This window comes from Manis javanica, chromosome 6 (assembly GCF_040802235.1).
Source record: "Manis javanica isolate MJ-LG chromosome 6, MJ_LKY, whole genome shotgun sequence".
NCBI lineage: Eukaryota > Metazoa > Chordata > Mammalia > Pholidota > Manidae > Manis > Manis javanica.
Genome location: NC_133161.1, coordinates 10,545,230 through 10,560,407, shown reverse-complemented (window position 1 = coordinate 10,560,407; position 15,178 = coordinate 10,545,230). Strand labels below are relative to the sequence as shown.

Sequence of the window (15,178 nt, the reverse complement as noted above, 5' to 3'; positions counted from 1 at the left end):
CTAATGTCGCTTATCACTTCTTGAAGGCTAGCAGTTCTAATAGATGGGTAGCTACATTTCATTGTGGCTTTAATTTGCATTTCTTTAAGGACTAATGATGCTGAATGTTTTTCCTGGGCTTTTCAGCCATGTGCATGTTTTTGGTGGGGGGGTGTTTAAATTTTTTGGTCCAGTTTTCATTGCGTTGTTTATTTTCTTACTATTTAGTTTTGAGGATTTGTTAAAATATTCTAGATGCAAGTCTTGTATAAGATATGTGTTTTGCCAGCATGTTTTCCTGGACCGTGGCTTGTTTTTTCATTCTCTTAAGCATGTCTTATAAAAAATAACATTTAATTTTAAAGAAGTCAAATTTATCCATTTGTCTCATTTATACATGTTTTTGGTGTCCTAGCTAAGAAATCTTTGCCTAGTCCAAGGTAACAAAGATTTTGATCAATATTTAAGTTTCTTACCTAGTTGAGTTATTTTTGTATATAGTTAAGCTTCTGGATCCAAGTTTCTTTCTTTGCATATGGATGTCTGGTTGTCTCATCATTTGTTGAAAATGTGATGTTTTCCCCATTGTATATATATGTTTGGAATCTTTTCCAGAAATAATTGACCAATTATGTGTGGATCTATTTCTGGACTCTTCTGTTCCTTTGAACTTTTCTGTAGCACGCTTGCAATCAGTAGTGTAAGTTGTCCAACTTTGTTCTTCTTTTCCAAAATTGTTTCAGTTACTCTAGACCCTTTGTTTTGCCACAAAATTTAGAATCAGGTTGTTAATTCTTACAAAAATTCCTGCTGAGGTTTTGATTGGTCCTGCATTGTATCTATAGATCAGTTTGGAGAGAATTAATATTTTAAAAATATGATCTTTCACTCCATGAACATGGTGAATATTTCTCCGTGGATGGCGATGTTCTTAGATTTCTTTCATTGGTGTTTTGTAGTTTTCAGCGTGCAGACCTAGCTTATATTTGTTAGATTTATGTCTAATTCTTTCATGTTTTTATGTACTGTAATACATAGCACCCTGACTTTTAAATTTCAGTTTCTGATTTTTAATGCTAGTAATTACAAGTACAGTTGGTTTCTGTGTATTGGCATCATATCCAGTGAATTCACTAATCTCATTCATTTTAGTAGCTTTCTTATAGGTCATTTGTACTGTCCACGTAGATAATTGTGTCATCTGTAAATAGAGACAGCATTATTTCCTCCTTTCCAGTCTGAATGCCCTTTATTTGTTTCTGTTGTCTTATAAAACTGGTGAGGACCCTTCATATAGCATTAACACAGGTGTGGAAGGGCATCTTTGCCCTATTCCTGATCTTAGGGGAAAAGGTTTAATCTTTTAAATTCAGTAAAAGTTTATCAGGTTGAGGAAGCTCTCTTTTCCTAGTTTGCTAACAGTGTTTATCATAAGTGTTGAATTTTGTCAAATACTCTTTCTACTTTTATTGAGAGGATAGTATGATTTTACTTCTTCAGATTGGATGTGTCATGAAATATATTAATTTTTGAAAAATGAATTTAGCTTTGCATTCCAAGACTAAACCCAACTTGTCCATGAAGCATTATCACTTGTAATATTCCTTGATTCAGTAAGTATTGTCACAGATTTTTGTGTCTATCTTGATGAGAGAGAGTGATGTGTGGCTTTTCTTTCCTTGTAATATTTTGGTAAGTGCTGAGCTCTATATTCACAGTTTCTAATTCATTAAGTTTGAGGAATGAAGCCTATCACACATTGAAAGACACTGAGTTATTTGGCATTTAGGTAAAAATGCTAAATAGCAGTCAGCAGTATTGATAATGGAAAGGAAGGATCCATGTGACTGTTTCAGAGTAAGAGTTGCTGTGGCTGCTGAATGATGGAGGGTGAGTAGGAAGGAAGATTTTGCAAGGTTCTGAGCAGGAGTGACTGAGTGTCCTGTGGAGCCTTTATCACAAGCTTTGAATTTGGGAGTCTACCTTTGATGTCTGCAGATGGGTGGGAGAAAAACAGTAATGATGTGACCTTCTGTACTGTGACTACAGCCCTCACAGCCATGGGATTTTTCCAACTTTCCTGAAAGAAAATACCAACCAATTCTGCCCATTCTATGGGAGTTCAGAAATTCAGGTGAGGTGTTAAAAGCATCTCTACTTCATTTTCTATTGCCTAGAATATCTCAGGACCTTTGTCCAAGTCCCTGGGTGATGTACTATCAGAGCCCTGGTGACATGATGGAGTACATGAGTGGGTGGGCACATGGATGATACACTGGGTGAATATAGATTTGGTAGATGATTAATGGATGTTAGGGAAATAGGTGAGACGGCAGGTAGATGGCAGAATACATAAATGGGTGGGTGGGCAGGTAAATAAGTGGACGATTGAATATTGAGAAGGTGGTAAGACAGTTGGGTAAATGAGTAGATACGTAAATGGTGGTGCTGAGAGCTACTGGTATTTGCCTGGGAGATGGATGCACAAATGGTTTACTTAAAGGGTACATGAGGCATAATGAGTGGTCAGAGTGTGACATGAGATTGTTTTCTGTTAAAATTATATTGAATATGTTCATAAACACTAAAGGTTTGTAAAGCTGTAGAAAGTTAACACTTGTTTACTTCTGTGTTGAGGATTTCAGGCGACCTTTTCTTCCCCCACCACATGAACCATAAGATCATAACATCATGATTTCCTACATCTCCCTTTGGGGGTTTATTTGGAATCTTAAATTTTCCATGCAGTGTTATTATTTTCAAAACTTCAGTAGTACCATGAGAAATGTCCTCCAGTGTCCTCCATCCTTACTGTGTTCACAGCAGCCCGGGGGGCTTTTTGCACATACAGGGGAGTGAAGCAGGCTCCTGTGTTCAGGAGAGGTGAGGGCATGCTGGAGCTGAAGAGAGAATTTTTTTTCACCAGGATTGGATTCAGGCCAGGTCACCATTCACTGGAATAGGGACACAAGTGCTTAATGTCAGGTTGGCTGCAGGAGACCAACCTAACCCCTCAGAAAACGTTTTTGAATGCCTGTAGGCTCTGGTGGATTGTTGCAAGTTAAGGAGGGCAGATGGAGAGACTAGCCCACCACAGGGAGAAGAAGGGAGGCATCCAGGCCCTGCCCTTGAGAATTGGGAGCAGTGACAGCAGGTCACACTGTCCTGCATGGAGTTCCTGCCGGGATGTGTGAGCCCCACACATTAATCCAGCCGCTGATGCACCTCATGAGGTTTGTGCTGGAGCCAATCTGGGGGCGCCTGTGAGCTTCCTCCCAGCAGTTTTCCTCACAAGCTAACCTCATCCCAGGGGGGTACTCAGCCCTGGAGCTTGAGGCATTTGGGACTGTTCCTCTCTGAGGTCCATCGCTGTGTTGGTGGGAAGGTCCCCTCAGAGCCCAACACAGCGCTGGAGTGAAGTAGACATGCCCTGTGAGTCAGGCACTGATCAGTGTCTGAGAGCTCAAGAAGAGGCCTCAACAGAGGGTGGGTGTAAACAGGTTTTTAGGGCAGGGAAGGGAGAAGGGATCTGATCTGTCAGGCCCTTTGGATCAGATACATGAGCCATGGGTGTTGGAATATTTTCAGCCTGAACAGTACAGCAAATGTGAATGAATTTTGCTTTCCTGAAGCTGAGGTCTTAGGTGCATTTCTGTTTTAAGGGTTCTCAACTCCAAATTTGAGTACTGGCAGAGGGTAAGGGCAAGATGAAATGGAGGGGGATGCAGGGAAGCAACTGATTATTAATTTAAAGTTGGAGTCCTATATATGAATCCTGCATCCACTCTGGGAAAAGCACTAAGGTAATAAGCCCAGATCTATAAAATGATTAGTTGGGTATTGATATTTCTTAAAATGTAGTAGGAGTATATCACATATATAGCATTTCCAGATAAGATAAATTGTCAATTGCTTTAAAATATCTTTTCTTAATCATTGCCCTAAGAGTCTATATACAAAGTATTTGTAGTTTCCTTTAGGTGATAGAAATTTGAGACGTAAAATGATTAAATTGGTAGCTCAAATACATAGACATTCAGAATGTGAACTAGGACTAGAAATGAAGTCTCCTGACTCTGATTTCCAGGCTGGGTCCTTCAGAATGGGCTGTAGGGATTGCACTGTGCAGACCTGCCAGACTAAGGGAGTTATACTGCAGAAGAATACTCTAGTATTCCTACAGGGGAGAAGACATATAAAGAGGGTGAGCATTTACAGATTGAAATAATTCAATATATCACCAAAAATGAATATCAGAATTGCACATATAGGGGAAACTGGGTCTCAAAATTAGGAGTCATTATATATGATAAGTCAGGCAACAAAGTCCAAATATGAAATAACAAGAACCCACAAAGAAAAACTAACTGCTCTCTGAGTATAATCATTTTGGAGACATGGCCTGCCCAGATGGCCCTGGGATCTTCTGTTTCCAAATACTAGGATGATGCAAATATACCTGTACATGACGGATGTATTCAGTGTGTGTGACAACCAAGTATTCAGCTGCAGATCAGATAAGTCCTTCTCTAAATCAAAGTACCATCTTTATTCACAACTCAGTTGTGTAAAGGTATGGTTCCTGTTTATTTTGACCAGCATGAAAGAACATATCTGTGGGTTGTGGGACGTACCTTCACGTGCTCCTCTTCTATATTCAGGACTTCTCTCTATCTCTGCTAAGAAGGTAGATGACTCCAGTAAGCAGGCCAAATAAAAGTGAGACTCAGTGCAGTGTTACAGAGGTGAGGCATGGACAAACTTGCAGGGGAGAAAACTTCTGGCTTTTTACTCCTTAGTGGTAGGGCTTCAAATCTGTAATGAATGGGGAAAAATAACATAAAGTGGGCTCAGCCCTAAGCCTCACTGCTTCAGATTGGGTGCTCAAGGCTGATCCGAAGTTTTGTCCCCATCCATGCACTCTTTGGTCTAAATAGGGAAAAGGATTATTGTTCTGAAATAAAATAGAATTCTGGAAGGTGAGATACTGAGGAACCCTATAGTATACTTACCTCCCGAACAGATCAGTACTTCTCTGTTCCCAAAGTGGGGGAAAAGGAGAAGATAATTTACAAAGCAGTCAGTTAGTCAAAGTGGAAAATACTGTTTAATGGTCTAAATGTGTAATATGCTCACTGGGGTAGGATATTAAAATGTGGCAATGAGTGTTGAAAACTTTAAGGTACCCATGTGTCAAGGCCTGGACACATCCTTGCAAAGGAATATTGAGTATTTGGGAGTGTTTGTCTGTAGAGTAGCAATGGAAACTAAATGCAATTAGAAACTGATTAATAAATGTGAAAAGCAGTATCTGAAGATCTCCCCAGAGGACCACAGGGAATGATCCTGTTTGCGGGAACCAGCATGTGAAAAGTTCTGTCATCTTGGTTTATTTGTCTAAGGTATGGGTTAGGCTATTTCTCTTTTTTCTGATGATCAGTTGCTTGTAGTTCTTCAAGGCCTCATCAACAGTATTAGAGCAGGAATAGGGGGAGGATGTGGTAAGGGGCTGAAAGGACACTTCATGTAGAGAAGCCATATTGTTACCTGGGCAATACCCTTCCCTCAGGCATCCTGCAGGGCTGCGGGGAGCTCAGCATGGGAGGGGTTCCCCCCGGGAGGGTCTGCTGGTAGGGCTGCAGTAAGTCATACAGACCAGGTGGACATGCCTGATCTCCATGACGCCAAATCACCAGGTGTTTACAAATTTTACTAGAAATTACTGCCTGACAATTTGTCCTTAGAAATGTATTTAACTTGCCTTAAGATCTTGACTTCGCTGATATTCTATTTAAGATGGAGAGAGGAAAATTTAGAGTGTGGGCCATTTCATTTGTACTGGAAGGCAGGCCTTGGTGCAGAGTTATGGAGATGGCAGGGGGCCATTTGTTCCCAGATGAAGCGGGTGGGAAAGTGCTAAAGCAAACGTTTATCTGTTTACACACCCCGCCCCTGTAGACTAGTCCTGGCTTTAACATCATCTAACACAGTCATCTGAATTTTTCACTCTTTATTATTTTGTTCAAGTGATACATTTTCAGATGAAGATGTTGTCATGTAGTAGGAGATTGAAACAATAGGAAAAAATATTGTGGTTGAATTTATGGTAAATAAGTAAAATAAGTTGAAAATTAATATTTAACCTCACAGTTTTCACTAATTTTTATAATACAGAAAATATAACAGTTTCCATGGAATCAAAGAAAAAATACGCTGTTTTTAAAAAAAATTACAGTGATGGACTAAAACTTAGCTCTAAGTTAGGTATATTGTGTCATGTAAAAAGTATTGTTTTTTGAGCAACAAAACATGATTTTTGATTTTATTTCTTCCTCATTGAGAGAAGAACATTTCAGGTGCGATAGCTGCCTTAGCTACTAATGGCTGAATATTAGGAGAAAGTACCCTGCGTCCTTCTCTGCATTGGACCATGAGGAAAGGTCTTCACACATGTGCTTTCCTTCCTCTCTTGTATCAAGTCATCTTTGCTTGCTTTTATGCCCATATACAAGGGGTGGATATTCATAGCAGTAAGTTGAAAAGAGAAAAAGAGAAAGAACAAGATACACTTGCAATCCCCTTCTGATCCACTCACGGCTGGGACACCAAAGGCTGACAAAAAGACCAGAAAGGTCAAAGGCTATCAAAGGAGGAGAGTTCTCCAAGCCTCCCGTCTACTGCCGAGCCCTCAGCAATACCGGACATTGCCTCCAATTTTACATAGGCTTGAATTTGTGGAGGAGATGCACAGAGCACGTCAAACTGGTCACCTGACCTCGCCCGAGGCAAAGGTGACACTACTATTAGCACTCCGACTGCTCTTAGACTTCTCCAGGCAGCAGCAGTTCACAAGGCACGTTCCCCACAAAGTACCTACGTCTGTGCTTACATGTACTGTGAGTTGTGCAGTATTATCTGTTTCATATAAAAAAGTTTGTCACTAAACCAAAATCACACCACTGTAAATAAATAATAAATCAGGCGTGAAACCTAGGTTCTCTGATTCCAGATCTTTCCACAAGACCCAGCCTTTTCCCAAGATTTCCTTTTGTAATGAATCTACCCATTTTATTACTGAGGGTCTAGTTCTTTTATCTTTCCAACTGAGTTCTTCATTGTTTATCATTTACCTACCACTGTCACCTGGCATCCTCTCCTTTCCCTAGGTACTGAGATAATTTGGTAAAGACACACACAGTTCCTAAAATTTTACTACATTAACCTCAAAGATTTCACTGTGGTCTCCCTGACACCACAGCAAGCCCTTAGGAAGGGGCTGGCCCATCTCTGATGCAGAGTAGATATGATGTCTGTCAGGAGAAAGCCTGTCGTCATTGTCCATAAATGGTCTGAAACATCTGGTTAAACCTGCCCAGTTGTATCCAGTATGTATTCATAAAGTTATTTTATGGATATTTGATTCAACAGCTTCTGTTATTTCTGACTTTCTCTGCAGATTGATAATCTTCATATTTTTAAATGGACACAGATAACCAGACATGGGTGAGAGAGTTTATCCTCCTGGGCCTGTCCCGTGACTGGGACACTCAGGTCTGTCTTTTTGTCCTGTTCTTGGTCATGTACCTGGCGACAGTGCTGGGGAACTTCCTCATTGTCCTTCTGATCAGACTGGACAGCCGACTCCACACTCCCATGTATTTCTTCCTCAGCAACCTCGCACTTGTTGATGTGTCTTATGCCACAAGCATCGTCCCTCAGATCCTGGTGCATCTTCTTGCAGAACATAAAGCTATCTCCTTTGTGAACTGTGCAGCCCAATTATTCTTCTCCCTGGCCTTGGGTGGGATTGAGTTTGTTCTACTGGCAATGATGGCCTATGACCGCTATGTGGCTGTGTGTGACCCCCTGAGGTACTCGGTCATGATGCACGGAGGACTCTGTGCCAGGTTGGTCACCGTGTCCTTGGTCAGTGGGTCTGTCAACGCCCTCATGCAGACCGCCATCACCTTTCAGCTGCCCATGTGCATGAACAAGTATATTGATCACATATCCTGTGAACTCCTAGCTGTGGTCAGACTGGCCTGTGTGGACACCTCCTCCAATGAGGTTGCAATCATGGTTTCTAGCGTCATCCTGCTGATGACACCCTTCTGCCTGGTTCTCTTGTCCTACATCCAGATCATCTCCACCATCCTAAAGATCCAGTCCACAGAGGGGAGGAGGAAAGCCTTCCACACCTGTGCCTCCCACCTCACAGTGGTTGCCCTGTGCTATGGCATGGCCATTTTCACTTACACCCAGCCCCGCTCCAGCCCTGCTGTCCTTCAGGAGACATTGATCTCTCTCTTCTATGCTATTTTGACACCCATGCTGAACCCCATGATTTATAGTCTAAGGAGCAAGGAGATGAAGGCGGCCTGGAAGAAACTTTTAGGGGAATTATCTGGATTAATGTCAAAACTGGCAACCTGGTGGATCCCGAGCATCATTTGGAGAAAAGAGCTTTGCCTGTGTGTTCTCCCACTCAACTCTGATGAGACAGGCATCAGCTGCATTGCCCCGGCAACCAGGAGCGGAATGAGAAAATGTGTGCTGGTGACGCAGGGCAGGAGGCTGAGTGGTTGGGTCGGAGTGTGGGAAGTAGGTGCATTTGTATGTTTCAGGAGCTGTGCGGTGGGCTTGTACACTGCTGTAATCGAACTGCCCAGCTGACCTTCATTCTATGACCTGAAGGTAATTGAAGAAAATACCATTTACTGTTTTCATTCACCACACTGTTTGTAGTCATGGACTTTTTCATAAATCTTACCTTGAAACATTGGTTTTTACTCATCCACATTTTGTAGAAAGTTATATTTTCATTGGGAACAAAATTAATTTCATATTTGCAGACTCACTTAAAATAATGTGTGGCACATGCAGCCACACCCAGTAATTGTGTGAGTCGCTACTCGGAGAAGGGTGTTGCCTCAAGGTCCATTAAGATGTTTTTGAGCCAGACCTACTGTGTGTAGATTTGTAGATTCTGTCTGAGAAATGAAAATAATCAAGCAGAGAAATGTGAACTAAAGTTCTTTTTTTTACCCTGATAAGGTTATAACCAAGGGTTGTTTGTACACAGTGACATTTTGGCTAAGGAAAATCTGAGATTCAGTTATGCTAAATAGTGTATGAATAATTTGGCAAGAAAAACTATTGTGTATATATATGGGTCTTAGTCACAAAACTAAAGTGACTTTAGTTTTCTCTGAAACTTAGAAAACAGTATAAGCAATGAGATATATGGACAAAATATCAAAGCCATAGTCTAAGAATAGCAGTTTCCTTAGGCAAGCCAGTGAAAGATAATAGAGCTTTAGTATGGATTTGGGATTATCAAGATAGTCCTGCTGTGCAGATGTTACACTCAAGTGTCTACATGAAAAGCCTTTTTGTACCTGCCCCCCATCCTAAAGGCCCACCTACACCTTTGTAAATCTAGTGAGCTGGTATCATTTCCGGAGTGCATCTTGCCTCTGATGATAAACCTAAACAATGTGTAAAAGGGGGAAGAAATGATTCAACAAGGTTTAGGTGAGGGGAGGAAGAGAAAGAATATGATAATTGTGGATCTTACTAGTTTCTTCAAGAGACTCAGAGAAGGATCCTCCTTTCTCTGTCTCTTCATTTAGTGAGTTGATTTAAACTTGTTTGATGTGCATTTGGGAGTTGGTGATCAAAAGTTAAAGGGTTTCCATTGACCCCTGTTTTCTCTGTGAAACAAGATGGGGTGCCCACTGCTGAGAGTTCAGAGAAGGAGATAAGGAGTAAGTGGTTTGTGAGCAGTTACATGCCCACGTGGTGTATAGGGTAATATGTCCCCTTTGGCTGTGGACTCCACTCTGTGCCCAAAGTATCTCTGAATTTCAGCCCAGGATCTTCAATTACAAGGGCACAGTGATCAAATTCTTCCTCAGATATGAGCAACTTTATTCTCAGCCTTCTCTAAATGAGGCTACATTTTGTGGACATCATTTTGTTGAAGACACGGCTGCAGGCATTGTGGGTTATCAAATTTAGTCTCCTAGGGCAGGGGTTGGGAACCTGTTTCAACCAGATGGTAAGTATTTTAGGCTTTATTGGCCAAACAGTCTATGCCACACCTACTCAACTCTGCCTTTACAGCCCTAAAACAGCCCAGACAACACACAAAAGAATTAGTGTAGTTATAGCACCAATAAATCTTAATTTATGGACACTGCAATGTGAATTTTACATAATTTTCACATCATAAAATATTACTCATCTTTTGATTTTTTTAATCATTTAAAAATATTTTAGAAATACTTTTTTTTTGCAAACCATACAAAAACAGGCAGTGGGCCAAATCTGGCCTCTGGGCTGCAGTTTGCTACACCGTTTTAGGAGAAATAGGACAAAAATGCAAAATTATAGCCCAAGGTATGCACAGAAAGAACTCCAGAAATTCAAAAGAAAAAGGCATTTTTTTCCTGTATGTGGGCAGAGGGTCATATAGGTGAAGGCTTCTAAGAGAAGATGAAGTGGTTCTTACTTCAGTTTGCAATTCAGGAAGCATCTCATTTCTCATAGTCATTTAGGTTCAATTTCCAAAGATCTAAGGACTCATACTAATGGGTGAGTGGAGGAGATGAATCATGCATTGAACACTAAATCAGATATGTGTTCAATACTAACTGGATGGTTTGTGTTATTTCTTAGTCATTGCAGAATTTAACTATAGGAACAGGTCTTTTGGGAGCACATTCCCTGGTACATTAGCTAAAGCTTTCATTCTGTACTGACACTTATCCTCACATCTGGGACCATCAGATGCTCCTCCATCCATCCCATTGAAATCCAGTGTTTTGAAACCTAAACCTGCCCCTATAAAAAATGGGTGCACATTACCAGCAGTTGTCTGTTTTGTGGGAGTGCTGTGATTAGTTGTCCTTCTAGTTCCATTATGGGGTGAGGCTACTTGGTGGTATCTGGCCCTCCGTATCGTGTTTTATCTCCCATCCCATGGAAAATTTCTTTTATCACTTGTATGCACGCTAACACCTCACTCCGTTGAACCTTTTACATCTTCATCAAAGTATAGCAGGATAGTAAAACAGTAAGTGCAATCCCGGACAAGCTACAAAAACTATATAAGACTCAGCTTTATTGTTGAAAATTTATATAATAAATTTTCTGAGCATTTGAGAATATCAAATGAAATATTATATGTAAAGCACTTAGTAGAACGTCTGACACAAAAGCCACTTGGTAACTGTTAGCTATTATTATTGCTTTTTTTCTAGTAGAGCATCCTTCCCATTTCTTCTCCACCCTCTGTGCTCTCTGACCCTCTGGACAGTGTTTTAGACCAGTTAGCTAGTAACTCAAAACAATCTAGGGGGCCTGACAGAAGAGTAGATGCTACAAAAATATCTAGAAAATAGACCTCTGATGTTTGGCCAGAAAGAACAAATTCTGTCTTTTGCATTCTTTACAGGGGAGATATCATCCCCGGGGGGGGGGTCAAAATTGGTCCTTGCAGAGGGGATGACAATATCCTGGATATTGCAATGATTATAGTCCTTCCAAGGGCCTTGGTACATAAACAGCTATATAGTATATCTGTGATATTAAAATTTCATGGGGTGGATGGTTAAGAAAAAGATATTTAAAAAGTTTCCTCAGGACAATAATGAATAATAGTTTGAGAAACCCGTGCTCTATGTGTAGAGAACAATTTCCTCTTTGAGCACCCATATCACAAGTGAATCATGAGCTCAAAGGACAGAAGACAAATAGTCTAGTATTAATTAATTATGGACTTGAGGCTTGCACCATCTGTTTTCATTTGCCTGCTTGACCTACTCCATCTAAGCAAATCCTTCTGCCCAGTTGGTTCCTATACCTATTTTTGGCCTTTATAACCACATGGGTATGGACAACAGATGTTGTTTAGTGTGTTCATCCTGCTGTGAAGCCTGTGTCACTGGGGACGCTGTGCTGTGTTTCGGCCATGTGCATGGTGACAAGTGCTGTGGTAGCTTCTTCACCAACCCTCTCTGAGCAGTCTAGACCCCTGTCCAGCTGACTATTTCATATATATTTTTTTACTTAATGGCTGTGTTTTGTGTGGTTTAATTATGTGATAGCACTGTTTGACGCAGGCATATTCACTCTTTGGGAGCTGAGAGATCTAGGAAGTTTTTGATGGGGTATTGGAATTCCTCTCAGTTATATAATATAACTGGGATTTAATAACATATAAATATAAGTGGATTTACATAAAGAAAATAGGACTTAAATCAGATTTATAAAAATCTGAAAGAACAGAGCAGTCTTAGCTACTCTGTGCTGCACTTAAAAATCTTAAACTTTAGGGGCCCCTAAATATGTAAGTTTGTGTTGATGCTTCTCCTCAAAATAGGGCTGTTATTCACATTGTGCTGAGGAAGAATTTGAATTTCAAGTGTGTGTAACTTATGTAAGCTCACACAGCTGGTAATCTATGCTTAGAGCCTAGATTCAGTTCAGGCTTGACTTGTCTGATCCCAAAGGCATCATAAGTCACAACAGGGGCACCCCTATTGGGATATTGCAGGTGCCTGCTTGTGTGGATCCACATTTAGCAGAAGATGTGAAAACCCCACAAAGCCGTAATGTTACCACTACAATTGGGATGGTTACAGTTCCAAATGATAAGAACCAAACAGACTGATGCAAGCACAATTAACAACTAAATAAATTGAATGCCATAACTGTGGGATGTGGTAATGAACTGGTATCTGAATAACTGAATCTAAAGTCCATAACATTTTCTTGAAGTGTATCTTTCTATTCTTTCCTGTCTCTTGGCTTTGCTTCTCTCTGTGGGCTTCATTATATTATATTGTTCATAGATTTCCTCCATGAGGTGGAAAACTAACACTTCGAGGCCCTAGGTATAAATCATGACACGAGAGACAAAATCCTGACTTGTCTGCCAGCTCTAACAGAAGTCTCAGACGTGGGTCCACATTGGCTGAGCCCCGGCCACGTGGTCTTCCCTCAGTCAAGCTCTCTGTTAGAGTTATGAGGCATTTTGATTGGGCATTAACTTGTTAATTTTGTTGATTTGAATCATTTTGATTTGTAGAAACTTGAGAGCATATCCCTCATCATATGCTCTATCTTGGTAAATGTTACATGTATTACTGAAAAAAATATATTTTCTGTTATTGTTGATTGTAATATTCTGTAAATGTCAGTTAGGTCAAGATTGATAGTATTCAAGTTTCTTATTTCCTAATCGATTCCATACTATTCACTGCCTTCTACTTGCTCTATCAACTTAAAAAAGTTTTAAAAATTGAAGGATGGTTGACTTACATCATGATTCAACAATTATATGCCTTATAAAATACTCACTATTATGTGTAGTTACCATATGTCACCCTACAAAGTTATTATGGTATTATTGACTATATTCCCTATGCTGCACTTTTCATCCCCATGACTTGTTTACTTTATAATTGGAAGTTTGTACTTCTTTATTCCCTTTCCTATTTTTCCCATTCCACCACCCCCCTTCCCTATGGCAACTACCAGTTTGTTCTTTGTATTTATGAGTTTATTTCTGTTTTGTTTGTTTGCTTATTTGTTTTATTTTTTTGATTATGCATATAAGTGAACTCATGCGGTATTTGTCTTTCTCTGACATACTTAGCATAATACCCTCAAGGTCCATCCATGTTGTTGCAATTGATTTCATACTGTTTTACGGCTGAGTAATGCTCCATTATATATATATATCTATCTATCTATGTGTCCCACATCTTCTTTGTCCATTCATTTATTGATGGACACATAGGTTGCTTCCATATCTTGGCTAGTATAAATAATGCTGCAATGAGCATAGGGGTGCATGTATCTTTTCAAGTTAATGTTTTTGTTTTATTCAGGTAAACACCCAGAAGTGGAATTACTGGGATGCATGGTTTTTCTATTTTTAATTATCTGAGAAACGTCCATAATGTCTTCCTTAGTGGCTGCACCATTTTATATTCCCACCAATAGTGCACAAGGGTTTCCTTTTCACCACAACCTTGCCAACACTTGTTATTTCTTGTCTTTTTGATAATAGCCATTCTGTCTGCGGTTTTCATTGCATTTCCCTGATGATTAGTGATGCAGAGCATCTTTTCAGGTACCTGTTAGCCATCTGTATGTCTGTTTTGGAAAATGTCTATTCAGGTCCTTTGCCCATTTTCTAATTTGTTTTTTTGGTGTTGGGTTGTATGAGTATGTTGTAAATTTTGGATATTAACCCCTTGTTGGATATAGCATTTGCAAATATATTCACCCATACAGTAGGTTACCTTTTCATTGTGTTGATGGTCTCCTTTGCTGTGCAGAAGGGTTTTAGTTTGACGTAGTCCCGCTTGTTTAATTTTGCTTTGTCCCTTGCCTGGGGAGACCTAACTAGAAAATAATGGCTAATGCCAGTGTCCAGGAGTTTACCACCTATTTTCTTTAAGGGGTTTATTGACTTAAAGTGTTACATTTAAGTCTTCAATCCATTTTGAGTTTATTTTTGGTTACGGAAGACAGTGATCCAGTTTCATTCTCTTGCATGTGACTGTCCAGTTTTCCCAACAGCATTTATTGATGAGATTGTCTTTTTTCCATTGTACAGTCTCGCCTCCTTTGTCATATAGATTCATTGACCATATAAGTGTGGGTTTATTTCTGGTCTTTCTATTCTGTTACATTGGCCTATGGGTCTGTTTTTGTGCCAGTACCGTACTGTCTTGATTACTGTAGCTTTGTAGTACAGTTTGAATTTGAAGAGCATGATACCACCAGCTTTCTTCTTCTTTTTCAAGATTGCTTTGGCTATTCTGGGTCTTTTGTGATTTCATAAAAATTTCAGGATTATTTCCTCCAGGTCTATGAAAATTTCCAATAGTATTTTGATAGAGATTGATTGAATCTGTAGATTTCTTTGGCTAGTATGGACATTTTAACAATATTAATTCTTCCATACCATGAGCACAGTAAATCTTTCCATTTATTTGGGTCATCTTCAATTTCTTTAATTAATGTCTTATAATATCTTACAGTTTTCAGAGTACAGGTCTTTCAACTCCTAGTGAATAAAGAGATAGGAAATAAATAATTATTTGTATATAATAAATGAATTATTATAGAAAATAATAAAATTATTCCTAGGTATTTTATTCTTTTTAATGCAATTGTAGAT

General features: G+C 39.7%; 2 protein-coding genes across 2 annotated transcripts in view; both read left to right on the top strand.

Moving 5' to 3' along the window:
- Positions 1 to 15,178, top strand: part of LOC118971351 (olfactory receptor-like protein OLF3) — a 73,631-nt gene that overhangs the window by 37,599 nt on the left and 20,854 nt on the right. The gene's annotated exons all lie outside the window — the stretch shown is intronic.
- On the top strand, positions 6,222 to 11,357 carry LOC118971343 (olfactory receptor-like protein OLF3). The gene has a single exon (XM_073239863.1). It carries the CDS (start codon positions 7,459 to 7,461, stop codon positions 8,650 to 8,652), a length of 1,194 nt encoding a protein of 397 aa, XP_073095964.1. The 5' UTR covers positions 6,222 to 7,458; the 3' UTR covers positions 8,653 to 11,357.